Source organism: Scylla paramamosain, chromosome 19 (assembly GCF_035594125.1).
Source record: "Scylla paramamosain isolate STU-SP2022 chromosome 19, ASM3559412v1, whole genome shotgun sequence".
Classification (NCBI taxonomy): domain Eukaryota; kingdom Metazoa; phylum Arthropoda; class Malacostraca; order Decapoda; family Portunidae; genus Scylla; species Scylla paramamosain.
Genome location: NC_087169.1, coordinates 16071618 through 16098641, shown reverse-complemented (window position 1 = coordinate 16098641; position 27024 = coordinate 16071618). Strand labels below are relative to the sequence as shown.

The following is a 27024-nucleotide window of genomic DNA, read 5'->3' as shown; positions in this document are numbered from 1 at the left end:
TCTCTCTCTCTCTCTCTCTTCCATTTCACTTTGTTCTTCCTTATTTTGTTTTCCCTATCTCGTTGTATTGTTTTTTCTTGTTTTCTTCTTAAGTTTCCCTTCTTTTTTTATTCCGTTTTCATTCAATATAGTTACCACATTTCTATCTATGTACAACGCTACCTAACCTAACCTAACAACCACATATCCATCTGTCTACTCCAACACTGCACTGTCCTGTCTCTCTTCCTGTAGCTACCGAACAACCTTGCAAGGACCTAAATATCTGCTGTTGTTTGGCTTTCCTGCGTAACCCTTTGTAACCTCATTCCTAAACATTTAACCCTTTGACTGTTATTTGGTATATATTTCCTTAATTATCAATCACTCTGAGACATCCTTACTTGTTCTATAGCCATCACCAATCTTTAAACTGGATAGAAATTGCAAAATCTTTTCTTTTTAATCCTTTTCTCTCTTGTAATGTTAATTGTCTCGTATCGCAGTGAAAGAAGTTCAGTGCTAATTAATCCTTCTCTCTCTCTCTTTCTCCATCAGCAAATCATGCTCAACAGTCTCCACAAATACGAACCGAGAATCCACGTGATGCAGGTGGCGGGGGAGCAGCGGGTTCTGTCCTCCCACACCTTCCCAGAGTGTCAGTTCATCGCAGTCACCGCCTACCAGAATGAGGAGGTGAGAAGGGAGTGTGCCCTGTGTATTAGTGACCTAGGGGAGGGACGGAGAGCAGTAGTAAGATGGGTGATAATCCTATGATGTTTAAAGAAGAGGAGGAGGACGAGAAGGAGGAGGATGGATGAAGGAGAAGGATGATGGGAAAGATAAGAGAAGATATGTCAGAATAAGGAGATGAGAAGTGTTATAGTGTGTTGCTAAGCTAGAAAAGATAGGAAGAACATGATGGGTGAGACGAGAACGTATTAATGTATTGCTAAGCTAGAAAAGATAGAAAGAACAGTAAATTAAATGAAGAGATAAGGAAGGATTTATATATACATACTTTTACTTAATATAAGACTGAATTCTGACCAAGGGCTACGAAAAGGCTATAAAAAAAGAACGTGTGCTAGAATGAGGAGGAAAGAAAGGAATGTATTCAGTGTATTAGCAAACTAGGGAAGATTTTTACAGAGAGCAGCAGTGAGATGGTTGATAATTATTTGGCATTTGAGGCTTAAGGGAAGAGATTAGAGGTTTATTAGAATGACGAGGTAAGAGACTAGGAAGGGACAGAGAGCAGTGTAATGGGTGGTGATGCTTTGGTGTGATGGGTGGTGATGCTTAGAAGATTGTACAGGGTTGGCATGAAATTTTGAAAGTTTAGTATAGAGAAAGATTAGAAAAGTTGATGATACAAAAAGACTGATGGAAAGTTTTAAATTCTATAGATCAGGAAAAGATTATCAAACACACACACACACACACACACACACACACACACACACACACACACACACACACACACACACACACACACACACACACGCGTCAGAGTTAAATTTGATTTCCGCCATAAAACAACCAATGAAATATTCTGTAAACATAGGTAAATAAGAGCGAATAAATAGATCACTAAATAAATAAATAAATAAACAAAGACAAACGAATGTTCTGTATAAAAAAAAGAAAACAATATAAATAATTAAGCGAGAGTCCAAAGTGAAGATAAGCCACGCGAGATTTTGTTGTACTTTTTACTGTACCGATAAACTTTTTATTTATTTATTCATTTATATTATTGTGGAAGATTTATTAACTGGTACTTGGGTACGTGGATTAAATATATCAGCATTCTTTATCAAGGAGGAGGAAGAGGAGAAGGGGGAGGATAGATGGATGAATAAAGAGGAAAAGAATGGATGGGTGGATGAGGAAGAGATGAATAATGTAGAAGGAGGACGAAGATGGAAGAGGAGAAGGATGGATGAAGGAGGAAGATAAAGAGAAGGACGAAAACGAAGAGGAGGAGGAGCAGGAGGAGAGGTGGATGAAGAAAAGTAATGTATGCGAGAGAGAGAGAGAGAGAGAGAGAGAGAGAGAGAGAGAGGAGAGAGAGAGAGGAGAGAGAGAGAGAGAGAGAGAGAGTCATATACCTCCTTATCGGTGCCTGTGTCAATATGGGGTGGGGGAGGAAGGGGGGGGACGATCTCCATTACATTTCCTCCTCCTCCTCCTCCTCCTCCTCCTCCTCCTCTCCCCCTTACTTTCCCTTCCCCCCTTCCCTTCCCCTCATCTCTTCCCCTTCTTCCCTATCCTTGTCAAAAGTACCGCCCTCTCTCTCTCTCTCTCTCTCTCTCTCTCTCTCTCTCTCTCTCTCTCTCTCTCCTCTCTCTCTCTCAGTTATTCGTCTCTCCAGTATTTGAAATAATGACTTCAGTGATATCAGAGAGAGACGGATAAATAGAGAGAGAGAGAGAGAGAGAGAGAGAGAGAGAGAGAGAGAGAGGAGAGAGAGAGAGAGAGAGAGAGAGGGTAATTCTTATTATCAGCGGCGCCTTTTTTTGGATTTGTTGATAAGACAAGAAGTGTGTGTGTGTGTGTGTGTGTGTGTGTGTGTGTGTGTGTGTGTGTGTGTGTGTGTGTGTGTGTGTGTGTGTGTGTGTGTGTGTGTGTGTGTGTGTGTGTGTGTGTGTGTGTTCGCGCGTCGGAACAATAAAATGGCGTGTTGCCGGAAATTCACACACAAGGTAAAAACAAACCAGCGTACACACACACACACACACACACACACACACACACACACACACACACACACACACACACACACACACACACACACACATTAATGATTAAAACGTAAACAAATCATCTATAAAGATAATTAACTAAGTAATTTAATCATCTATTTACTTATTTACTTATTTATTTAGTTTTACTTTTCATCAGTTTTCCTTTATACATTTCTTAGTGTTTCAATCTTTTCTAATATATATTTTTAAGCTCATTTTTTTCTCTCTAATATTTGTCTTTTTTTATGTAATCGCTAATGTTTTTTTTTCCATTTCCCTTCAATTTTCTTGCGTTCACTTATTGTTATTGTTTTCTTTGCCAACATTTCTGTCCCTTACAAGGTGACAGCGCTCAAGATCAAGCACAACCCCTTCGCCAAGGCCTTTCTGGATTCCAAGGAGAGGCCGGATCACCACCACCACCACCATCACGCCCACCACCACCACCACCCTCACCCGCCCCACCCACGTGACCTCATGGCCTCCTATCCTCCACACCCAACAATGTAAGATAACAACGTCTTTTTTTTTATTTATTTTCATTTATTTTTCTGTTTTAATTATTTATTTCTTAGTTTTTCCTCGAATCTTACTTTTTTCTCTCTTTTCTCGTTTCTTGTTTGTTCTTTCTTCTTCCATTCTCTAACTTTTATTTTTATTTGCTATTTTTTTTATTTCTTATTCCTCTCTTTTATATAATTATCTATTTTCTTTCTTTCTTTCGTTAGTTCCGTCTGTTTTTTTTTATCTCTTTTTTTTCTGTTTAATACTTTGCTTTCTTCTTATCCTCTCTTTCTTCCTCTCATTTTATGCAGCATTTTCTTTTCTTTTCTCCATTTCTTTCTAATTCCTAATGTTATGATCTAATTTCCCCATAATTTCTTTATTTTCATCTAATTTCCTGCCTCCATTATTTTTCCGTATCTTTAATATTTTGGTCGCTTTTTATTCATTCATTCATTCATTCATTCATTCATTTTTAATTTATCATCTCAACACTTTCAATCTCCACCTCCTTCTCTCCCTCTCCCTGTTTCTTTCCCTCCTTGCCTCTTTCTCTCCCTGTCTCCTCTCCCAGCCTCTTTCTCTCCTCTCTTTCCCAGTCTATCCTTGTCTTCTCTATCTTCTCTCCCTGCCTCCTTCTCTCCCAGTCTATCCTTGTCTTCTCTATCTTCTCTCCCTGCCTCCTTCTCTCCCTGTCTCATATCCCTACCCCCCCCCCTCTCTCTCTCTCTCTCTCTCTCTCTCTCTCTCTCTCTCTCTGCTGCCCATTGCGTACAGTTAGCCAGGGCCGCCAGGTGTTGCGTCAGGTGAGAGGTGTTACCTGTTGAGTACGTGCTAATTCCATACCTGTGTTCTCTTCGCTAATCACCCACGTAATCTAATCACTCACTCAGGTGTCATTACTGAATTACACAAACCTTCCTTCACTTTGTCTCTCTGTGACGGGGGAAACTGTTTTTTTTTTTCCCTTCTTGTTAGATATTATTGTGGATTTCTTCAGTGCATGTATGTTATTTTTGTAGTTGTTATTTTTAGAGACGAGAGAGAATCTGTTGAGTGGCTGATAGATTAAGTTTTGTTAAGCTGCATTAAATTACGTAATAGAATAGTTAAATTTGTGACGGTAATGACTTGTGTGGGAAGTTTGTTATATCGTGTTATTCCTCCCAAACAAACAGATAAAATTATGTACCATTCCTCCCTTTCGTGACTCAGGTCCTGCCCACTGCCAAACTTTCAACCAATCACGACACAGGAAAACACTAGAACAGGTTAACCATATAATTATATTCACCAGAAAGAAAAAGAAAACAAAAAATTGCCTGACAGATGTAAATAAACTGATAAAAATTATATTATTCCTCCTTTTCGTGACTTGAGCCCCGCCCATAGCCAAATTTTGAACCAATTAGAGGCCAGGAGAGCACTGGAATAACCTAAACATATTATACCACTTCCGGAAGAAAAAAAGAAAATGTAATAAGTTCCATAACTCATTCCTTTTATGTCTGAGCCCCGCCCATAAGCAAAGTCTCAACCAATCACGAACCAGAAGAGCCCTAACTCACCAATCCCCTTCCACAGATGGCTGGTACATGCCTGCGGGGGCTGGGATGTGTGGGGGAGGCGTGGCATATGGCCAGGCCCCGCCCCTCGCCCCGCCCTCCGTGCCGCTGTCCTCCCGCCTCGCCTCCGTCAACATGAGAAACCACAGGGTCGTTCCCTACACCTCCCCAACCCCCAGGGCCACCAGGACTCCCCCAGGTAGGACGAGTGCTGGGGTTATATACGTGGTCGTGTGTGTGTGTGTGTGTGTGTGTGTGTGTGTGTGTGTAAGTGGTATGTTTTGCAGTGTTCTTATGTTTTTATATATAATTTGTCATCAGTAAATCGTCCATCTATATCTATTTTGTCTATTTGTATGTCTGTTTGTCTATCTGCGTGTGTGTGTGTGTGTATGTGCGTGTGTGTGTGTAACAAGGCATGGACATAACATTCCATCACTACATTGTATTTACTGAACAAATAGAAGAGGGTAGGAGGAGGAGGTGGTGGTGGTGGTGGTGGAGGAGGAAGAAGAAGAAGAAGAAAAAGAAAACATGTTGTAGGAAGAGGAGGTACAACATTAGGTACAGGAGGAGGAGGAGGAGGAGGAGGAGGAGGAGGAGAGGGGGTGGTGTAGGAAGAGCAGGTCCAACATTAGGTACAGGAGGAGGAGGAGGAGGAGGAGGAGGTAGGGGAACTTGTGTTAGGTGGGGGAAGAGGAGGTATTTTTCTTTATGGCAGGATATCTTAGGGAGGAGGAGGAGGAGGAGGAGGAGGGAGGAGGAGGAGGGAGGAGGAGGAGGGAGGAGGTGGGTTGGTAAACAAGAATAATTTGATTGCTCTATCCTATTCCCTCTCCTGCGTATGTGTGTGTGTGTGTGTGTGTGTGTGTGTGTGTGTGTGTGTGTGTGTGTGTTTCTTGTCATCACGTCATGTTTTTTTTTCAATACTAATAGTCACTACAGGTACAAGTGTGTAAATGTGCTTGAGTAACATATGTACCTGTATGTAACACTTGTATCAACACATTCCCCACCCTCTCTCTCTCTCTCTCTCTCTCTCTCTCTCTCTCTCTCTCTCTCTCTCTCTCTCTCTCTCTCTCTCTCTCTCTCTCTCTCTCTCTCTCTCTCTCTCTCTCTCTCTCTCTCTCTCTCTCTCTTCCAATAAATTAATTACCGAACAAAGTTTACTCAGAAGATTGTTGGAGGGATTAGTGAAAAGGGCGACCAGGTGCTAAGGGCCCTCCTTCTCCTCCTCCTCCTCCTCCTCTTTCTCGTCTCCGTGGGTGTTCCTCTAAAACTGCATGTTCTCCTCCCTCCTCCTCGCTTTCTGGGAGAGGAGGAGGAGGAGGAGGAGGAGGAGGAGGAGGAGGTGTTGGTGGTGGTATGTTAGAATGTTATCTAGTTTTTGTGTGTGTGTGTGTGTGTGTGTGTGTGTGTGTGTGTGTGTGTGTGTGTGTGTGTTTCTGTCTGTGAGTGTGCTTGACCCAGTCTTTTATCACCTGTGTCTGTCTTTAATGTGCCTCGTGCTTTAGTTGTGTTTAATGTGTTCAGTGTAAAAGCGATTTGTTGCACCATGATAGTTATTGGAATTATAGTCATGTAGTTTGTGGTCTTTCAATTCAATTCAATTCATTCAATCTATCAAATCATCTGTGCATCTGTATTTATTTATTTATTTATCTACCTATCTTTTTTTTCATGTAAGAGGACATTGGTCATGGGCAGCAAAAGAACGAAAAAAAAAAAGAAAAAAAAAAAGAGGCGCCAGTCCCAAAATTAAGGTCAAAAGGATCACCAGAATTTGAGTATAAGTGTTTTGAAAGCTCCATCCATCTATCTGTCTATCTGTGTCTGACCCAACCTTCCCCGCAGTGAGCTGTGTGGCGCAGCAGCAGGGCGGGAGCTACGGGCTGGCTGGCTTGGCTGCAGAGTGGCGGCAGCAGCAATGGACTCATCACCAGACCCCCGCCACTGTGACCACCGCCTCTCCTTACCAATGGTCGGGGCTGCAGGGCGGCTACACACACACTGGGGCGGGCCTCTACCAACAGTACCAGCAGAGACAAACGCAGGAAACAGTCACTCCCATGGCTACATACGGCGACTCATCCTCCTCATCTTCATCCTCCTCTCAGACATTCACTACAAGTCGCTCCTCGCCTCCATTCGACGCCGTGCCTGCTCTGAATGCAAACTCCACTTTGTTCTGCGGGGATCGAGTGCAGGAGGAGACCACAGACCAGCAGAGTGTAAGTGGTGGCTCCCCTCACTCCGGTGGCTCCCCTCAGTGCAGCTCTGCCCAAGGGGAACTGTTTCTTATCCCCCCGGAGCTAAACTACACAGGACTAGCGGCTCACGACACACCGAGGATCAAAGATGAGAGTTTTGCGGATCATTTAGGTCACTACTCGTCGCCTACGCACGCTTGGAGTCCCCTGTCACCTCCTGCTTGTATGTAGCGTCCCCTGTCCATCTCCTACCCCTCCCCTGTCCCTCCTTTCCCTACCTTCCCAGCCTGCATATAGCATTCCCTTACTTTCTCACTCTCTGGCATCCCCTCACTCACGTTTTCCCTATCTTGTTTTGTTTTTCTTTGTCTCCCTTCCAAAGTTCGTGAAAGAAAACGGAGGAGATGCTGTCCGTGTGTATGTGTGTGTGTGTGTGTGTGTGTGTGTGTTTGTATATACTGTACAGGCCCTTGTTTGGTCGTTATTATTTATCGAGTAGTTCTTATTTTTTTTCTTTGCTTTGTTTTATTTCATTTTATTTGTGTTTCTTTTTTTCAGTATTTACGTAGCTCAATATTTTATCTTTTTTTTACGATTTTGATGTTTTCTTACGAGATTCTCAGTGTGTGTGTGTGTGTGTGTGTGTGTGTGTGTGTGTGTGTGTGTGTGCGTGTTTGGTTATCGATAATATGAGGTTGTACATAAATAAATAAATAGATGAATAAGTAAATGAATAAGTCTCAAGGCTTAGGGGAGAGAAGAAAAAGAGGAATGAGAAATAACAAACACTTAAAGCAAACAAGAAAAATACACAGAAGTAAAGAAGAGGAAGACATACATGACAATGAAAAAAAAATTCATTGTAGTAAAAAGATTCCCTTTATTTTTAGTTATATAGAAGACTTCTTTGTAAAAAATTATCTCTGTCTTCTCCATTCTCTCTCTCTCTCTCTCTCTCTCTCTCTCTCTCTCTCTCTCTCTCTCTTTCTAATGACACTAAGAGTATTTATGTAAAACGCGTCCAGAGAGAGAGAGAGAGAGAGAGAGAGAGAGAGAGAGAGAGAGAGAGAGATTGTAAGATAAGGTTTAAGTGAGTAAGCCCCAAGGTTCCTTCGCCTTTAGAATAAAAATAGATAATCTTTATGGTTTTATTTTCTTACCTTTCCGGCTAGTGTGTCTGAGGTGAGCGTGGGTGGGGGTGGGGGGAGAAGGAAGAAGCTGGTAGTCCTCCTCCTCCTCCTCCTCCTCCTCCTCCTCCTCCTCCTTCCTCTTGCTTGCTCTTCCTCTCTACTACTTCACTTCTTAACTTACTTTTCTTGATTTCTTTACTAATTCACTTCGTCTGTTCAATTGATTCTCTCTCTCTCTCTCTCTCTCTCTCTCTCTCTCTCTCTCTCTCTCTCTCTCTCTCTCTCTCTCTCTCTCTCTCTCTCTCTCTCTCTCTCTCTCTTTTCTTCTTCTACCTTGAGAGAGAGAGAGAGAGAGAGAGGACCCGTCTCATTTTACAACCTTCAATCCCTCATAAAACTTAGTTGAATAATTCATTTTTCACTCGACGCCTCCGCACTCTCTCTCTCTCTCTCTCTCTCTCTCTCTCTCTCTCTCTCTCTCTCTCTCTCTCTCTTGCAAAGTGTTTTATCAGATAACATCGTCGGTTTCTCTTTGAATGCGTAATAAATTATAGAGAATTTTTAAAGTGTAGATTAATGTCAGTGAAAATTAGAAATAAAAACAAGACGAAGAAAATATGATATAAGATAATTACAGATGTACGTATGACATTAATATTATTTCTATATTAATAAACTATTTGTTTAATTGCCACTACTACTATTACTATTACTACTACTATTATAATCTCCACTCTCACTGTTATATGTTTTAAGCTTAACAAATACGTACTTAATAGATAAACTAACTGATAACCTAACCTGACCTAACCTAACACTATTTATCGCTATTCAAATACACATTAGTTTGAGATAGGCAGGAATTTTATCGCTTTAAAATCTTCCCCTGCAATATTAACAACTTTTCGGACACTCCGTGCTAAGCTCTCGTCAATATATCTGTAGTGTAAGAGGACAATATTAACCTTCTCCTTTCTCTTATGTGTTTCCACCCAAACCATTCTTACAGTGCCAGGAAGGTTAGTTGACAAAGGATGACAGCACCAATGGAACGGTTAATCTTCTAGGAGCGGATAAATAGATAATTGCAAGTTCGAATCTTAAGTGCCTTGAAACTAAAACTTAATTCCTTTCTTGCAAACTTTGTCTACCTTTCCATAAATATTCAGTTGAATTTATTAATATCTACTTATATCTACCCATTAAAGTCCACATCAGTATTACATAGATAGGAATTGATAACAATAGTATTGAATCTCAACAAGTGCTTTGAAACTAGGACTTGATTCCTTACCTGCAAACTTTACCTATCTTTTCTACGTATTCAGGTAAGTTAATTAACATCTACACATCTATTCAAATGCACTTCATTATTATATAGATAAAAATTCCTAGCGCTTTAATCTATGTACGGACGAACAAATTAGTTTCGAATCCTCTTAAACACTTTGAAACTTGATATATTCTTTTTGCTGGGGCAGTGCTGGCCACCTCAGTCACGCCATGGCGGCCGAAGAGAGAGGAGGTCTGCCCTGCTCAGAGAGATAAACTTAATTTTTCCATATATTAACGATCATCAGGGCTGCAAACTTTGTCTCCCTTTGCCGTGTGTTCAAGTAAGTTTGTGGTTAAGTTTTAGTGCATGTGTGTCTGCAATGGCGGGTGTGTGTTAAGGGGGCGTGGTGGTGGTAGTGAATGATGTCTTTTGATAATTTTAAAAGTTGATTTATAGGAAGAGGTGGAGGTAGAGGAAGGAAGGAAGGGAGGGATGGGGAATGCAAAAGGAAAGCCAAACCGCAATAAATCAGGAGGAGGAGAAGGAAGACAAAGAACCACAAATAAGGTTAATTAAGAATATTCTAATGCAATACGTTTTTTCAGACTACAACTACTATCACTACTACTACTACTACTACTACTACTACTACTACTACTACTACTACTAAACTATCGCATACTTACCAAGCACTTGAATAGGTAGGCTCTTTTAATAACCCTCCCACCCCTTCCCTCCTCTTCCTACCCATCTTATTCCCTTATTCCCTTTTCTGTTTTCTTTCCCCCCCCTCATCCCTCCTACCCACACACTCCCTCTTTCCTTCCTGCCCTTCCATTTCCCTCCCTTCCCTCTCAGCCTTTGCCTCCAGCTCTTCATCTTACCCTCACACTCTTTCAACCCTCTCCTCTCCCACGCCTTTTCTTCTTTTCCCCTCCATCTCCCTCCTTTTTATCATCACACTCCTCCCTCCCTCTACAGTCACTTCCACCTTCTCTCCCCCATTTCCTTACCCTCCCATTCCTTCCTCTACCTTCTGCCTTCTCATTCCTTTCTCCTTTCGCCGTGTGTGTGTTACTGAATTGTTTTTCACAGGTGACTTGCCAAGCTGCACCATGACAGCTTGAGACGGGAAAGTGATCATAGTCTTGTTATAACCTGTCATTCATACCCATAAGTAGTGTTTTGTATAGTGGTGCATTATTTACCTTATTTGTATATGGTATGTACTGTAGCTTAGCAATACACTACACTGTTTTTTTTCGTTTTTTGTTTTTTTTTCAATTTTTCTTCATTTCGTTTTTTTCTTTTTTTCTTTTCTTTTTCTTTATTTAATTACTACTAAACTCGTGTTCTGCAGCCGTTTCCAGTTTTTGCATTAGCTGGAAATCGTATAATTTAATTTCAAGTAATTTTTTTTCTTCTTTGGTGCTTGTAAAGATTTCATATATTCTTGTTTTACTGTGGATTGTTGCACGTCGCAGAGAGAGAGAGAGAGAGAGAGAGAGAGAGAGAGAGAGAGAGAGAGAGAGAGAGAGAGAATGATTTTCAAGAGGTGTTCACTAATTTATTGTCATTCATGTGCCAACAACAATGATTTTCTTATACAAACACATCAAATAAATATAACACGAGGGTATCAAATAAATATGAACGAGAGAGAGAGAGAGAGAGAGAGAGAGAGAGAGAGAGAGAGAGAGAGAGAGAGAGAGAGAGAATGTATCCTATCATTTACAATTTCCTTCACCCATCACGTTGGTTCTATTCTTCCTCTACTTCAATCTCCCTTGCATTATTATTCTCCTCCTCCTCTTCCTCAATTTTCGCCTCTTCCTTCCTTTTCTCCGCAGCCTCTCTCTCTTCCTCTTTTTTCGCCTCTTCCTTCACCACCACCTCTTCCTTCTTTTTCTCCGTAGCCTCTCTCTTCTCTTTTCGAGTCTCCACACCTTTCATTTCCTTCTCGCTCTCTTCCTTCTTCACTTCCTCTGTCTTTTTTTCTTCCGCATTCACATTTTCTTTCAGTTCCCCTTCCTCCTTTACTTCCTGTTCCGTTTTCTTCGTCGTTTCCTTCCGTTCTTTTTCTTTAGCTTCATTTTGGCCTTGTGTCTGTAGGGAAAGAATTATTATAGATATTTCTTCATGTTTTGTGGTAATTGTGAAAAAATTATCTCTTTCTCTCTCTCTCTCTCTCTCTCTCTCTCTCTCTCTCTCTCTCTCTCTCTCTCTCTCTCTCTCTCTCTCTCTGACTCAATTTCATCCCTTTACCTGTTTTTTTCCGAAGAAAGCTTCTCTTGGTTCGCTGTTTCTTTATCCTCCCTCTCCACGCGAACTTTCAGACTGTTGTTCCCCAGGGCACTCACTATCTCCCCAACTGGTTTCGCTGTCTTGGACTGAATCATCTTGTTTTCCTCCCTCATAGAATTCAGGAGGTCGTTTCCTTTCAAATACAGCTCGTGGTACTTCTGAGCTTCCTTCAAGGCGTTCTCTCTCTCTTTATCTTTGACGGAAACTTCTGCCAGAACGCTCTGAAGTTTACTTTCCACACTAAGTTTTTCATTTTGTATCTGATTCTTCTCGGATTCCATCATGTTAAGTTTTTCCATCACTTCTCCGAGTCTTTTTTTCATTTGCTGTAATGAAGGGAATTGTGGGTTTTAGTTAGCAGCGGAGAGAAGTTTGGTTAAAGGGCATAGGTGGGCTAAGTAAGAGAGAGAGAGAGAGAGAGAGAGAGAGAGAGAGAGACTCTTGACTTTCCACCATTTCTGCGAAGTGTTTGAATGAAGAGAACAGGTGAACTTTGCAGTGGATAGGAAGAGAAAAAATAAACAAATAGGTAAGATGTCGAGATGAATTGATAAAGCAATGTAGTTTAAATGTCAAGACGAATACAAATAGGTAAAAATAAACCAATATGTAAAGTTCAAAAGATCAAGAAAATTTAACTCGCCTGTTCGAAAGATCGCTGGAGTGTTTTCCCCTTCCTCCGCCTGTTTCAAATCAGTTTTGCAACTTTTGGTTCGCTGCTCGCAGGATTCCAAATCTTCCAGCCTGTAGATATATAATAATAATAATAATAATGATAATAATAATAATAATAATAATAATAATAATAATAATAATAATAATAATAATAATAGACTTGATTCCCTGTATTACACACACACACACACACACACACACACACACACACTTCTGTTGTACCTTATCTCCATTTTAATCTCAGTCATCTTTTCGTACTCCTCCTCCGCCTCCTACTACTACTACTACTACTACTACTATACCACCACCACCACCACCACAACTTACATGAATTTCTTCAGCGTTTCGGATTTCATCATTTGGTTCTGTAGTTCACTCCCCAGGTTTTGAATCTTGTAGAGCTGCAGCATCATCACCACCACGACCAATCCTATCAACCCTATGGAGAAGTTTGAAGCCATGGCTCGTAGGTAGCCCTGAAAGAGAGAGAGAGAGAGAGAGAGAGAGAGAGAGAGAGAGAGAGAGAGAGAGAGAGAGAGAGAGAGAGAGAGAGAGAGAATTGATGACGGTACAAAATTTAAAATTGAGTACAAATATTTGGCTCGCCACGTAGACAAGTCTCTCTCTCTCTCTCTCTCTCTCTCTCTCTCTCTCTCTCTCTCTCTCTCTCTCTCTCTCTCTCTCTCTCTCTCTCTCTCTCTCTCTCTCTCTCTCTCTATATATATATATATATATATATATATATATATATATATATATATATATATATATATATATATATATATATAAACAGTTCACATTTCGTATCAATGACAAGACAGACAAATTTCGATCAAGTGTTTGTTATCAGCAAGCAGCCTTTATCAGTCTAGCGAACTGATAACGTGAAGAGGCAAGAGAGGAAGAGGGATGAGGTTCTTTTCCCCTTACAGCTCTGGATATGTTTGCATCATCATAGCTTAGTGAGGATATGAAAGAGAAGACGTCGATGAGAAATGAAAGTTACTGAGATTCCTTATAGCTTAACAGAGAAATAAGAAATTCCTAAGGTGATGAGGAGAGACAAAGAAAAGCCCCCTTACGGCTTTGAGTGTGTTAGGCTGTAGCTTGCGAACATGTGAAAGACGAGGCTGGAGGAATTAATCAGTAGGGAAATGACGTTAACTTGAGCCATGATAGAAAATGTGATAAGGGAGGCTTTAATATAGTTTAGTCAAGTAAGGATGTGAAAGACGAGACAAGAGCATGGATGTGAATGAGATGAAAGATGCTAGGGTACATTTGTTTTAGTTAGTCAAGAAGAGAATTGAGGAAAGAGTAAACGAGGATGAGAGCTTGACTGTATATGAAAGACGTTTATGAGGAATAAAGGGAATGAGTTTGAGAGATACAAAACAGCGTAGCAGGGTAAAGATGTTAAAGAAGAGACATTCATGATGAAGGAATGAGATGTGAACGATATTTGAGAACAGTCTGGTCAGGTACGAATGGGGAAGAGGAAAAACGTTGTAATAAAGGAAATTAAATAAAGGCTGGTCAGACGAATATGGAAGAGAAAACATGAAGTGGATTAGAGGAAAGGTTGTCTGATAAGGATGGGGAGAGGGAAAACGTGTGTAATGAAGAAAAGAAAAAAAAAAGTGGGAGGGACTGTAGAGAGAAAAAAAAAAACGCGTATAGCAAAGGAATTATGGTGAAAGCTGATCGAATAAGGGTGGGAAAGAGAAAAAAGTGAATGAAGTGTAAGAGAAAAGCTGGAAGTATAAAGTACCGTATAGAATAGTAATGATAGTTGAGGTAATATATGTATGGAAATGATAGTAATGAAAAGGTACAGGAACAAGGTATGAAAAAAAAAAAAAGCAATAAATACGGAGAAAAATTAAGGGATAAAAATGTAATCAAATAGAGTAGAGTTTTGGAACTATATTAACACATTGCAAGTCTCACACACACACACACACACACACACACAACTTGACATATCTGATATCTAAGAATAACGTAGCTAGATAATAAAGAACATGATGTACTTACGGACTGATACCTCCCAGCAATCCTGAAGTTGTCTCTGGTGCTCGTAATAATGGTGGTGATGGTGGTGGTGATGGGTGAAGGAAGGATGAAAAATGAGTGGCGAGTCTCAATTTTCCAGTAATAATAACAGTGAAGTAGTGGTTATGAGAGAAAATACTACAATTAAAATGTTAAAAGTGGTGTTGGTAATGTTTTGCTTGGTAGTAGTGGTGATGGAGAGACGATAGAATAAACTGGTGTTAGTGGTAGTTGTAGTAGTAGTGCTCTTGTATTGGTGGTAGTGGAAATGACAGTAGTAGTAATAGTAATGGTGGAGGCAGTGGTGGTGATCACAGGAGAGTCTAGCACGGATTGCGTGGCACTGGCAGGGGTGTGCTATCAACCACACTCACTGTTGCCAGAGTTCAGTTTTAAGCTAAAATGTTTATCATCCATGTCTTTCCTCTCCCCCCTTCCTTATCTATCCGTATTCCACCTCTCATCTCCCTCTCCTCCTCTGCACACCTCCCCATATATCCAGAATGATGACAGTTGTTGTTTCTAAATCAGGTGTAGTGTAGACTAGCGGCCACGTGTGTGTGGTTGTCTGTCTGTATAGACGCTCTCCGTAACACATACACAGCTGTGTTCCCTACCACCTGCTGATACACCTGAGCATCTCTTTCTCAGATTCTCTCTCATTATATCCTCCTCCTCTTCGTTCATCATATTATGCCTCATTATATTATACCCTTTTCTTCATTCTTGTTCCTTTATATCTCTCAGCTGCTGTTCTGTTCATCTGCTTTGTCTTCCTCCAACCGTTTCCTTTTCTTCTGTTGCTCTTCTATTCATCACACTTTTCCCCGCATCTTCCTCCAACCCTGAGCTCTAAAATATTTTTTGTATTCATGAAGCAGAATATTGAACTGTACTATATCTCAGGAAGCAAATTATTCTGTGAAACTGCATTTCCTAAACAGAGCAATAGGACAGTGAGTATAAAATACTACTGGGCAGGAAACACTTAGATAACTAGCAAGGTACTAGAGGGCACAAAACATGAATAACCAGTGATATTTATTTCACCATGTATTCCATAACACAAGTTTCAGTGATTCCTGTCGTTTGCATCCACAAAGCCCAAGTTTGTTCCCATGGGACTCAACAGAGCAACAGGACAATGAAGTGTTAACTAGAAGTCACAAAACATTTAGATAACCTGTTAGATGTATTGCCAGTTCATAAGTTTCAGTGATTTCTGCTGGTTGCACCCACAGTTAAATTATTCTCAGACAAAGCAATAGGACAGTATATTAACTTGAAATCAGAAAACATTTAGATAGTTTACATCTCCACAAATTTCACTAATTCCTGCTGTTTGTACCCACAAGGCCTGGGAGAACAGAGAAAACATGACTAAAGTACTTTAATTAGTAGTGGGCACAAAACATCTTGATACTGGTAATTAGTAGTGGGCACAAAACATTTTGATTATGGTAACCAGTAAGATTTATTTCACTGGATCTCCACAATACAATATTCACTAATTCCTGTTGTTTGTCCACAGTCTGGCTGGGGATGGTTGCCAATACACACATCAAGCATAGAAAATATCCTGTTGTCCTGGAGGCCTTAACAACCCAGAACATATTAATCCATCACAGGACCTGACTAGCTTCTAACAGAACTTGAGCTCTCTAGGGGACCACTTCAGTGTGCTGCTAACCGTTGGACTTCACCTGATGGGAGTATTCTTTTAGTTGGCATATATATATATATATATATATATATATATATATATATATATATATATATATATATATATATATATATATATATATATATATATGGAAGGTTGGATGTTGTAGGGATACTGGAAAGTTAACAATTTCAAACTAGTCACTAACACTGATTCATTTACCCCTACAGAGAGAACCAGAAGAACAGAGACAAGGATACTGGAACATGCAAGAAAGAGACTTCAAGCAGAGAAGACTTGGGGAGAACAAGGGTGTGAGACTTATGCTGCTTATTTACTGGCATCTCCACCAGCCAATATGTTGAGTCAGGGACTCTCCACCTTTGAATTTTGGCTTTTTTTTTTAATTTTGGCTTTAATTAAATCTCCTCCAGCCAGAGATAGATCATAGATCTATCATGCAATGGACTCTTTCTTCCCAAGCGTCAGTGCTGCTGCTCTTCCTTCTGATGCTGCTTTCTGGCAATGGACTACTTCACTGTCAATGCTGATGATGCTGCTTCCTTGCAATAGAGGACTACTTCACTAACAGTGTTCCTCCTTGTGCACACTGCTGCTGCTATCCAGTAATGCACTCCAGGAGTCACTGCCCCTCCCCCTGCCAGGTGTATGAATTACTGTTAGCACTATACAATAAAATTTACCATGTTCACATAGCCTATTTTACACACTGTCTGGAGAGGGAGAGTTTGTGTGTCATTATTAGTGATGTCACTCCACAGATATTATCTTAAGCTGCTGAATAATTTAAGGAGTCTTAGTTCTTGCTGCACTAATTATATTGACAACTCTCATTCCAAACACATCAGTGACACACAACCTCTTTCTAGACATGTGAAATAGGTGGTAGTGTGTACTTAGTCTAGCTATACATGTGAAATGGGTGGTAGTGTGTACTTAGTCTAGACTAACTCTCTAGGACATCATGAAAACACACTGCACCCAAGGTACAATGTGTGCACCTTGCCTCAATCACCATTCTTCGGCTGTCCACACTAGTGGGCACTGGATCCTCACAAACTACCAATGGAAAGTTGTGCAACCATACCAAGGTCTCAACACACACATATTCATAATTCATACAAAATAACTGAATTCTTATAATAAAACTGACAACTTATTTTAACATAAATATGATGTTAAACACTGGCATCTTCAAAAGAAAGAAGGTATCATAACACTTGACAACAATCTTTGGGAACTGATACATTCTGTGAGGAATTTTTTATGGGCTTCTTGCTTGCTGCCCTAGGTCAGAGCCCCATATGTTAAAAAAACTCAGTCCGTTGTGTTGGTGTGACCTCAAAAGCCACTCGCACACAAATATATCCTCAAACTTTCTCAAATACTAAATGAGCAAGGCTTAGGGAGTGAACTCTTACATAAATACCTGCAAAGTTCTTGTGTAACACCAAGTAATGTCACTGCCATGGACAGATGGAGAAACGTGTCCTGATATGGTGTATGAATTCTTCAGCATCTTCCTCCACTACCACCAACACTCTGGAATTAGTTATATTAGGACATACAAGGTAATTGTGCAATTCCAAGATATTTTAGTGGTGGGTATATTTCTCTGAGCAAGTGTGTGTGTGTGTGTGTGTGTGTGTGTGTGTGTGCACAAAAGAAGACTGATCTAGGTGGAAGGCCAGAGTGACTAGGGGTTGCAGTGACCTGTTACCAGTGCATCACATGGTGTGTGTTGGATTTTGAAAACTAAAATATGGGACTCCTAAGATGGAAAAGTACATATGGATCTTGTTTTCATGAATTTCCAAACAAATTTGCTTGCCTTCACTTCTCACATGCACTTGTACCACATGCAATCATGACCAACTTGAGTCCAGTGGGCTGGCAGGGCACCCCTGTATGGCTGCACCTGTGCGTCTATTCCCTATTTTGCATAATGTCACTCAGATAGTTATCTTTAATCAACAAAACTGTAAAATGTAACTCTGAATTTCATGTGAAATATTTAAAATCTTGAAAATGTCATACAAAATGTTGGCTATAGAGGAGAAAACACTCGGCGAGTAAAACACCACTTAGTAACCAACGCTCCATATTCAGTGACGTTCATAGTGAAGAAAACTGTTACAGTGGAGGAGATTATCAGCAGTGAGGAGAAGGGGACAGAATTGGGACAGTCAAGAATGAAAATATAGTAAGAAGGTACTTCACAATGGTAGATGTCCCCCAAAAACAAATGCATGAGAGCCTTGAATACAATGACATGATGAAGGGAATGGTAGAGCATCAGGAGAAAATGTTGGAGGAGAGTGACAGAGTCATCATGATGGGTGATTTTAACTAAGGTGTACTGGGAGGAGCAGCAGACTCAGGGAGTAGAGGATAGAACACTGACTGACATGGCAGGTAGGGGAACACACAAGACACAGAAGTGAATGTGAATCTTGCTGAATGGATCTAATATTTAACTGATAAATTGATAAATCCAAAATTCCAATACTAGCAATAATAACATTGATTAAAAAAAATAAGATAAATCCAAATCCTTATTCTTATCTATATTTTAGAAAACTCAGAAAAATCTTAGAAAAAAAAAAATTTCAATGTTTATCCTGTCTCTTCACTACTGAAAAATTCAGTTTTAAGCAAAATAACTACATTTAATTTTTGAAAGTTTAAAACTTAAATGGGCTCATGTTCCAAAAACTAAAATTATTGATCATTACTAGTTTGGAATCAAAAGTATTGGCGATACCGATGAATCAATAATACGGGGAAAATATTCATCGGATAACCAATAACCTGATATCATTATCATGATGAATTATTGTGATATTACCCACCTAAGCATATCACCCACCAGTGGTCACTAAACCACATGTTACTGGTAACAAAATAGTGTCTGTTGTTGCTGTGTGCCCAGGAATGAAAATATCTCACAAACAATCAAAAAAACTACACACACACACACACACACACACACACACACCAAAATCAACTAAAAATAAGATTAATAACAAATAAAAGTAAATAAATAAATATACAGATATACAAAACCATGCACATACAAACCAGAAAACTCAACTGCTCTAAAAAATCATAAGAAAAACAAACAAACACACACACACACACGTACAAACTCTAAAAAAAAAAAAATTAAATTAAATAAATAAATAAATAAAATAAAGACTAACTCACACACACACACACACACACTAGTACATAAACTAGTACAGTGTTTAAATACTGTTTGTTTGTGCTGGTGCTGAGGAAATAGTGTAATAAAGTAAATGTTTGTGTGTGTGGGAAAGAATTATCATAAGAGTAAAAGAATACCTCCACTGATCACATTTTCAATTAAAGCTCACTGGTTCATATATCAATTCCTATCAAATCTATAGATATGAAACTCACATATATCAAATTATGGAAATGACACTCACAAATATCAGTTCCTATTCATGTTATAGACAACTGTGTATAAGTGATGGCTGTGCTTACTGTTAATTGGGTGTTTCTGTCAAGTGAGATTGAGAAGCCATCAGCACAGATACACATGGGTTGTCCCTGAGAGGTGTGGACAAAGAAGGGGCTGCACCTGTGGGCTTCTCACATATTCTCCTCGGAGGGCTGGCAGTACTGGTGGCGAATGTGGACAACTCAAGGCAACTCCAACTGTTGAGAGGTAGAGGTTAGCAGAACAAGAGACAAAGGTACTTAAACAACAAAAGAAACACACAAACTCCCATCTATATGTAAGGGAAGTGCTCTTTTCTTGAGTCATTACACTACAAGTCATAAAGTGGTTGAATATAGTGCTTTCTTGAATCTAAATCCCCATCAGAAATCAAGTACCTCCTATGACAGAGACAACTGGAGGAGACTCATGCATGATGCCAAGCCCTGACTAGTGAGAAATAATAAAAGGAGAAGAAAGAACTCTAACCTAACTTTACCAACAATGGAGCTAAGTATATGTAGTTCAATTTCAAGACACAAACTTTTCCTTTTTGTCTTCTTTCACTGTGTCATACAATCCCTACCTTGTCACCTAGACAAGACCCCAGAGCACTGAAGAATATCCCCAGAGCAGTGGTTCTTAATTTTTTTTTTGCCTGCAACCCAAAATCCTTTCCAGATTGACCATGGCAAACCATGCTACAGTTACTACAAGTAACTGTAGCAACAACAGCAGCAGCAGCAGCAGCAGCAGCAGCACCAGCACCAGCAGTAGTAGTAGTAGTAGTAGTAGTAGTAGTAGTAGTACTACTCTACTGGTGATCTTCTGGCTTTCCTTACTGAGTCTTGGTCATCCTCTTTTAGAGACTTTGGTGAAACTTTTGCTGTTGCCTTGGACATATCAAAAGCTTTTGATAGAGTCTGGCACAAAGCTTTGATTTCCAAACTACCCTCCTACAGTTTCTATCCTTCTCTCTGTAACTTCATCTCAAGTTTCCTTTCTGACCGTTCTATTGCTGCTGTGGTAGACGGTCACTGTTCTTCTCCTAAATATATTAACAGTGGTGTTCCTCAGGGTTCTGTCCTGTCACCCACTCTCTTCTTATTATTCATTAATGATCTTCTAAATCAAACTTCTTGTCCTATCCACTCCTATGCTGATGATACCACCCTGCACTTTTCCACGTCTTTTCATAGACGTCCAACCCTTCAGGAGGTAAACATATTACGCAGGGAAGCCACAGAACGCCTGACTTCTGATCTTTCTAAAATTTCTGATTGGGGCAGGGCAAACTTGGTATTGTTCAATGCCTCAAAAACTCAATTCCTCCATCTATCAACTCGACACAATCTTCCAGACAACTATCCCCTCTTCTTCAATGACACTCAACTGTCCCCCTCTTCTACACTGAACATCCTCGGTCTGTCCTTTACTTATAATCTGAACTGGAAACTTCACATCTCATCTCTAGCTAAAACAGCTTCTATGAAGTTAGGTGTTCTGAGACGTCTCCGTCAGTTTTTCTCACCCCCCCAGCTGCTAACTCTGTACAAGGGTCTTATCCGTCCATGTATGGAGTATGCTTCACATGTCTGGGGGGGTTCCACTCATACTGCTCTTCTAGACAGGGTGGAATCAAAAGCTTTTCGTCTCATCAACTCCTCTCCTCTAACTGACTGTCTTCAGCCCCTCTCTCACCGCCGCAATGTTGCATATCTAGCTGTCTTCTACCGCTATTTTCATGCCAACTGCTCTTCTGATCTTGCTAACTGCATGCCTCCCCTCCTTCCGCGGCCTCGCTGCACAAGACTTTCTTCTTTCTCTCACCCCTATTCTGTCCACCTCTCTAACGCAAGAGTTAACCAGTATTCTCAATCATTCATCCCTTTCTCTGGTAAACTCTGGAACTCCTTGCCTGCTTCTGTATTTCCACCTTCCTATGACTTGAATTCCTTCAAGAGGGAGGTTTCAAGACACTTATCCACCAATTTTTGACCACTGCTTTGACCCTTTTAAGGGACTGGCATTTCAGTGGGCATTTTTTTTATTAGATTTTTGTTGCCCTTGGCCAGTATCCTTCCTACATAATAAAAAAAAAAAAAAAAAAAAAAAAAAAAAAAAAAAAGTAGTAGTAGAAGCTGTAGAGTACTAGGAGTACTAGAAATGTAAATATACTTCACAGTCAAATACATGACCTGAGAGAAAAAAAAAAAAAAAAAAAAAAAAAAAGTCATGTCATGCACCTCACCTTCCTAGCTGAGCAGTTGATACAGATCTGACATGACATCAGCATGACACTGACACATCAGCTCCCAGCTTCCTCTACACCCCACTCTTCTCCCTCCATCCCACCCTTCACTTTTCAAATATCAACCAATGGTTAGACTCAAAGGCCAAAAATACATATAGGCTGTTTTCTTCACCTCAATTAAATAGTGTATGTATATATGGTGTGCCTAGCCTTAAATGTTAATGACTTAGATATTCTATACGCAAGATTAATACCTTGATAACATTTTGAATAGGTATATTGGGGAAAAAAATTGTGTACATATCCTTGACGACCCAATGAAATGGCTTGGTGACCCAACTTAGGTTGCAACCAAGGGCAACCCAGGACACAACAAGAAGTCTGAGCCAAGGAGACCAATGAGAGAGGGAGAGTAAAAAAAAAAAAAAAGCTTGATTCCACTAAGTTTGGCTCCCTACCCCACACCTAGTCCAATCCTGAGACTACAACAAGACCCCACCCACAGCACACACTGGCTCACCCCTACCCCTTCATGACAAGAAACGTTCCCTATTCCTTGAAAACACTGCAATGATAGGAAAAGAAAAGAAAGAAAAGAGAAAAGGTGAAGTGGAAAAAACAGGAAAAGAAAGGGAAAAAATAAAATGTACAAGCAAACAATATTGTGGTGCCAAACTCACTGATCCTGCTTGATGATAAACTTGACAAGCACGCTGCCTTCTGCCTCTGCCGCCTCCCCCACAGGGCCTCTGCTTTGCCATGGTGTCACTGCTGCCACTCCTCACCTATGATAGAAAGCTGTGTTTCAGTTTGTGATGAAGGTTGGTCTGCTGTGGTGAAGAGATGAAGAAGGGATGATGGGAAGTATGAGAAAAGGGAAGAAAAGGAAACAACAGAAGTGAAGTAGTGTGTGTGTGTGTGTGTGTGTGTGTGTGTGTGTGTGTGTGTGTGTGTGTGTGTGTGTGTGTGTGTGTGTGTGTGTGTGTGTGTGTGTGTGTGTGTCTATATATATATATATATATATATATATATATATATATATATATATATATATATATATATATATATATATATATATATATATATCTTGCTCTATAGAAATAATAAACTATCAACGTTAAAATTCTCTTCCCCAATAACATTAGTGGTCTATTATCCCTAGTGAGTAGTAGTAGTAGTAGTAGCACTAGTAGTAGTAGTAGTAGTACTAGTAGTAGTAGTAGTAGTAGTAGTAGTAGTAGTAGTAGTAGTAGTAGTAGTAGTAGTAGTAGTAGTAGTAGTAGTAGTAGAAGTGGAGATTAGATAAGGCTAAGATGGGTTAGGTTTAAACCTGATTTGGTTCATCATAGTAGTAGTAGCAGTAGTAGTAGTAGTAGTAGTAGAGAGAGAGAGAGAGAGAGAGAGAGAGAGAGAGAGAGAGAGAGAGAGAGAGAGAGAGAGAGAGAGAGAGAGAGAGAGAGAGAGAGAGAGAGAGAGAGAGAGAGAGAGAGAGAGAGACTAGGGGATGTGGTGGTCCGTGGGAGGGGAGGAAGGGAGTCTTTTCCATGGGTACCTCAGTAGTGTTTGGAGTGTGGCAAGCCCTTGTAGGCATAATTGACTTGATAAATTTGTCCTGTACATGTTACAGTAAGATCTGGTGAGATTGTGGTATTTAGAGTTACCTTATTTGTGTTACTGAGGGGTGTGTGTTGCCGAAATACCCCAAAACATACTCAGATCACTGTAAAACGTACTCGAATCACCCCAAAACACACTCAAGACACCACCCAATATAACAAAACTCATCCAAACACATCAAAAAACATGCTTTAAACATTCCAAACACCCTCAAAACACTCCAACCCAAACCTTACGGCAATACTTGCCCTAACACACCCATAACACGCTTAAACCATCCAAAGCATTCCAAACATCCCAATATACCCACAGAACACACAAATACACCCAAAACACACAAAAACAATCCCACACACCCAAAATACCCACAAAACTACTCCAAAACACACTCAAAACACATTCAAAACATTTACAGCAAACTCAAAACACCCTTAAACACTCCAAAAATCATCAAATACACTCAAAACATACAACACACACACAAAACACCACGGAAAGTGCCCCAAACACGCCCTTCAAGACCCAAAACTAATTGCACACACTCAAAGACACCAAAAACACCCCACACACACATCAAAACTCACCAAAAACACTTAAAACACCCAAAATAAAGCCAAAACAAACTCACAACACTTCAATATACCCTCAAACACACCCAAAACATCCTACAATATACTCTACACACCCCACACGAGTCAAAACACATAAAATATAACTAAAAACATCATAAACCACATTTAAAACACAATGATAGCAGCAAATATACACACAAAACACACCTAAATACCCACAAAACACACATTAAACACCCCCACAACACTCCTATATGCATCCAAAACACCCAAAGGAGAAAGCCCAGCAAGGAAAACTAAGCTAAATATTGTTTACCTGTTTTGCTCCACCTCCATTTCTCCTTACCACTTCTTCTTCCTTTATTTCTTTTATTTTCTTCCTACTACTACTAGTACTACTACTACTATCTACAAGCCTGAGTTTGGAAACAGCTCAAAACACCTGGAAAACGTAGGAAATTCCGGTAAATATTGAGGAGGAAACACTACAGCAGAGCGAGTCCTGGGGCTTTGATGACGTCACAGGCAGCGAGCTGCTGCCAGCACCGGCAGCCCCGCTGGCTTACGTACGTAACGTATTTCATTTTCAAATTGACCCTTAGAAAAAATGAAGCTAGGCTCGAATGTATTATATATTCTGACTTGATAATTACTTTAATTAATATTCACAATATCAAAACTTCTGCAGCCTGAGTAGTTGTAAAGAAATATTATATGAAATATGGAAAAAGTGTTGGAACCTTTGACACCATTAAAAACACTGAAAAGTCCACCCATTTCACTTTACACCGGTAACAAAAAAATTTAAAAAATCTGAAGTATTTTTCAAAGCAATGCAAACTTACTTACAAGATGAAATAAAGAAATAAAGAAACTAAAAAATGACAAAATCACCACTTTTAACGGGATTAAAAACAATTTCAAAGCCCACATACTTAAATGAACAGGAACGCAAAACACTTAAAAAATCATAAACAATTTTTTGAAGTAATGAAATCCTTATTAAAGGCTTAAATAAGAAAGCCAAAATCCGGGCTGGGTAAATAGCACCGTAAAAACGGCCCCTGATTTACGCAAAAAACAAAACCAAATTCTGCACACTTACTTAACTAAAGCAAGAAAACAATTCAAAAGCAACAAAATATTTTTAGAAACAATAAAAACTTACTATAGAAGCCAACTAAATTCATTCAGAAAAAATATAAAAAATGTTGGAACCAACAAGCTGGCACAGGCAGCAATCCATCATGGCGGCCCTCGGCTGGGCCCTAACAGGGGAGGATAGGCGCTATGTTGCCACAATTATTCATTCATGACACCAAAAGCAGGCAATGGCGGATATATCTGACTAGCGGATATAAAGGCTAGACATATGGTTCCATGTTCTGACAAGTTTGGCTTACTATAAGTGAGAGACGAAGCAAATAATGGCTGATAAAACAGACGCCCGTACTCTTACCTCAGCTGACGATTTGTTTACATATTGGCGAACTTCCAATATTTGGCTAAATCTCAGACTGTTTCCAGACTCAGACGTAAAGGAAACCTAAAAATAAATAAAGAAACCCCAAAATATCTAAAAAAAACGAATAATAAAACCTAAATAAACGAGTACAAGACACTACAGGGAGAAGGGTGTTGTGGTGAAGGCAGTAAGGCTGAGTAGGCTAGCACCGCTGGACTCACCTTATGTACTCGTGCCTCTTTGGTGCTACTTGACGGTGTTCGATGCAGGGAAGAAGGAAACTGGTTAATATAGCGTATAGGGCAAGACTGACCAGCGCAGCCCGAAACACTGCAGGCAGCCAGCCAGCCGCCCGCCCGCCACCCTCCTCCTCCCAGCGCCACCTGTCATTGCTCCTCAACCCACAAAGACACACAAAGGTTGACATGTTATAAAATAATAATTCAAATAATATGAATATCGTCACTTCCCTACTCCCCTTTCCATACTCCACACCCGCTACGTGATTATGAACAAAAACTTCACTCACTGCTGCCCATGTCACCGTAACAAACACGAAGCAGCCCAGCATAGGCTCAAATAAAATGCCCCTACTCTCTCTCTGTCTCTCTCTACTGATTTGCAAGACCACAGAGATGATTAGCAGGGGTTTCAAGGGTGTTTCTCCTGTTAGTAATGTAGGAATGATGTTAATATGTCACTAAAACCTTAAAAAAACACCCTCAAAAACCTTTGTCACCTCGACTAGTCTTAGAAGTGTGTTTCTCCTGTAAGTAGTGTAGAAATGTTATTAATGTCACTAAAACCGCGAAAATACCTTTGAAAACCCGTGGAACTACTGAGAGAGAGAGAGAGAGAGAGAGAGAGAGAGAGAGAGAGAGAGAGAGAGAGAGAGAGAGAACTAGCAATAACACACACACACACACACACACACACACACACACACACACACACACACACACACAATCAGGCGCGCGGTGCAACAACGACGTAACCGTGAAATTTGAGATTTCGTGTTTTTGCCTGCTCCGTGTGGTAGAAGGGTGTAAAAGTCTCGTGGTGATGTCGGCCGAGTCATATTCGACCATCTAAGCACCTGTACTAAGGCTCAAAGTCGAGCGGTAATGAGCCGGTAATGAGTAAGTTTTATTTTTTACGCTCGGAAAAAAATTCATAAAAAATTTATTTATGTACCAATCTTCATGAAACTTTCACCTAATACTGTGTGTAATAGGCTCTAACACATTATTAACAAATGAAAACAATATCGGGAAAAAAAATTATTACCTACGGTATACGCGTTAATTAACGCGTAAGTCATCCACCCAAAATCGTCACCTATCACTTCGAAACCTACATCCCCAAACAGAACTACCCAAGACCTTTCAAATGATGTATAATACTTACTTATTTAAGGGTATCCTATTGTGCGCAATCAGTGTTTAACTTTGAGCGCGTTTTTCTCGAAACTTCCATTTCTCGGTTACGTCGTTGTTGCACCGCGCGCCTGAGTCATAT

At 40.1% G+C, this 27024-nt stretch overlaps 3 protein-coding genes and 2 long non-coding RNA genes across 5 annotated transcripts in view; 3 read left to right on the top strand and 2 right to left on the bottom strand.

Moving 5' to 3' along the window:
- Positions 1–3239, top strand: part of LOC135109490 (T-box transcription factor T-like) — a 26500-nt gene extending 23261 nt beyond the window's left edge. Inside the window, 2 exon segments of the mRNA XM_064020869.1 lie at positions 538–675; positions 3072–3239. Coding sequence (XP_063876939.1) covers positions 538–675; positions 3072–3239 — 306 coding nt within the window.
- Positions 3240–4795: 1556 nt separating this feature from the next.
- On the top strand, positions 4796–8149 carry LOC135109738 (uncharacterized). Its single transcript, XM_064021316.1, has 2 exons — positions 4796–4997; positions 6653–8149. Exons 1-2 carry the CDS (start codon positions 4829–4831, stop codon positions 7237–7239), a joined length of 756 nt encoding a protein of 251 aa, XP_063877386.1. The 5' UTR covers positions 4796–4828; the 3' UTR covers positions 7240–8149.
- A 3500-nt stretch (positions 8150–11649) lies between these two features.
- Positions 11650–14783, bottom strand: LOC135109740 (uncharacterized). The gene is made up of 4 exons (XR_010272891.1): positions 14431–14783; positions 12721–12869; positions 12362–12462; positions 11650–12044 (listed from the first exon to the last, which is right to left on the bottom strand). It is a non-coding gene; the product is annotated as an uncharacterized LOC135109740 (long non-coding RNA).
- A 259-nt stretch (positions 14784–15042) lies between these two features.
- LOC135109741 (uncharacterized) lies at positions 15043–16238 on the top strand. The gene is made up of 2 exons (XR_010272892.1): positions 15043–15404; positions 15980–16238. It is a non-coding gene; the product is annotated as an uncharacterized LOC135109741 (long non-coding RNA).
- The window catches only part of LOC135109739 (uncharacterized), a 53745-nt gene continuing 42943 nt past the window's right edge, over positions 16223–27024 (bottom strand). Inside the window, exons 3-6 of the mRNA XM_064021317.1 lie at positions 22533–22637; positions 19643–19816; positions 17562–17674; positions 16223–16769 (exon numbers count right to left, since the gene is read on the bottom strand). Of these exons, the coding sequence (XP_063877387.1) occupies positions 19802–19816; positions 22533–22637 (120 nt within the window). The 3' untranslated portion in view covers positions 16223–16769; positions 17562–17674; positions 19643–19801. The remainder of the gene's footprint in view (positions 16770–17561; positions 17675–19642; positions 19817–22532; positions 22638–27024) is intronic.

Bases quoted from the DNA above. Each gene is read 5' to 3' on its own strand.
- LOC135109738 (XM_064021316.1), top strand. From the start codon at position 4,829: ATGCCTGCGGGGGCTGGGATGTGTGGGGGAGGCGTGGCATATGGCCAG. The intron at 4,998-6,652 runs GTAGGACGAGTG...CCTTCCCCGCAG, and splicing joins GGCCACCAGGACTCCCCCAG to TGAGCTGTGTGGCGCAGCAG.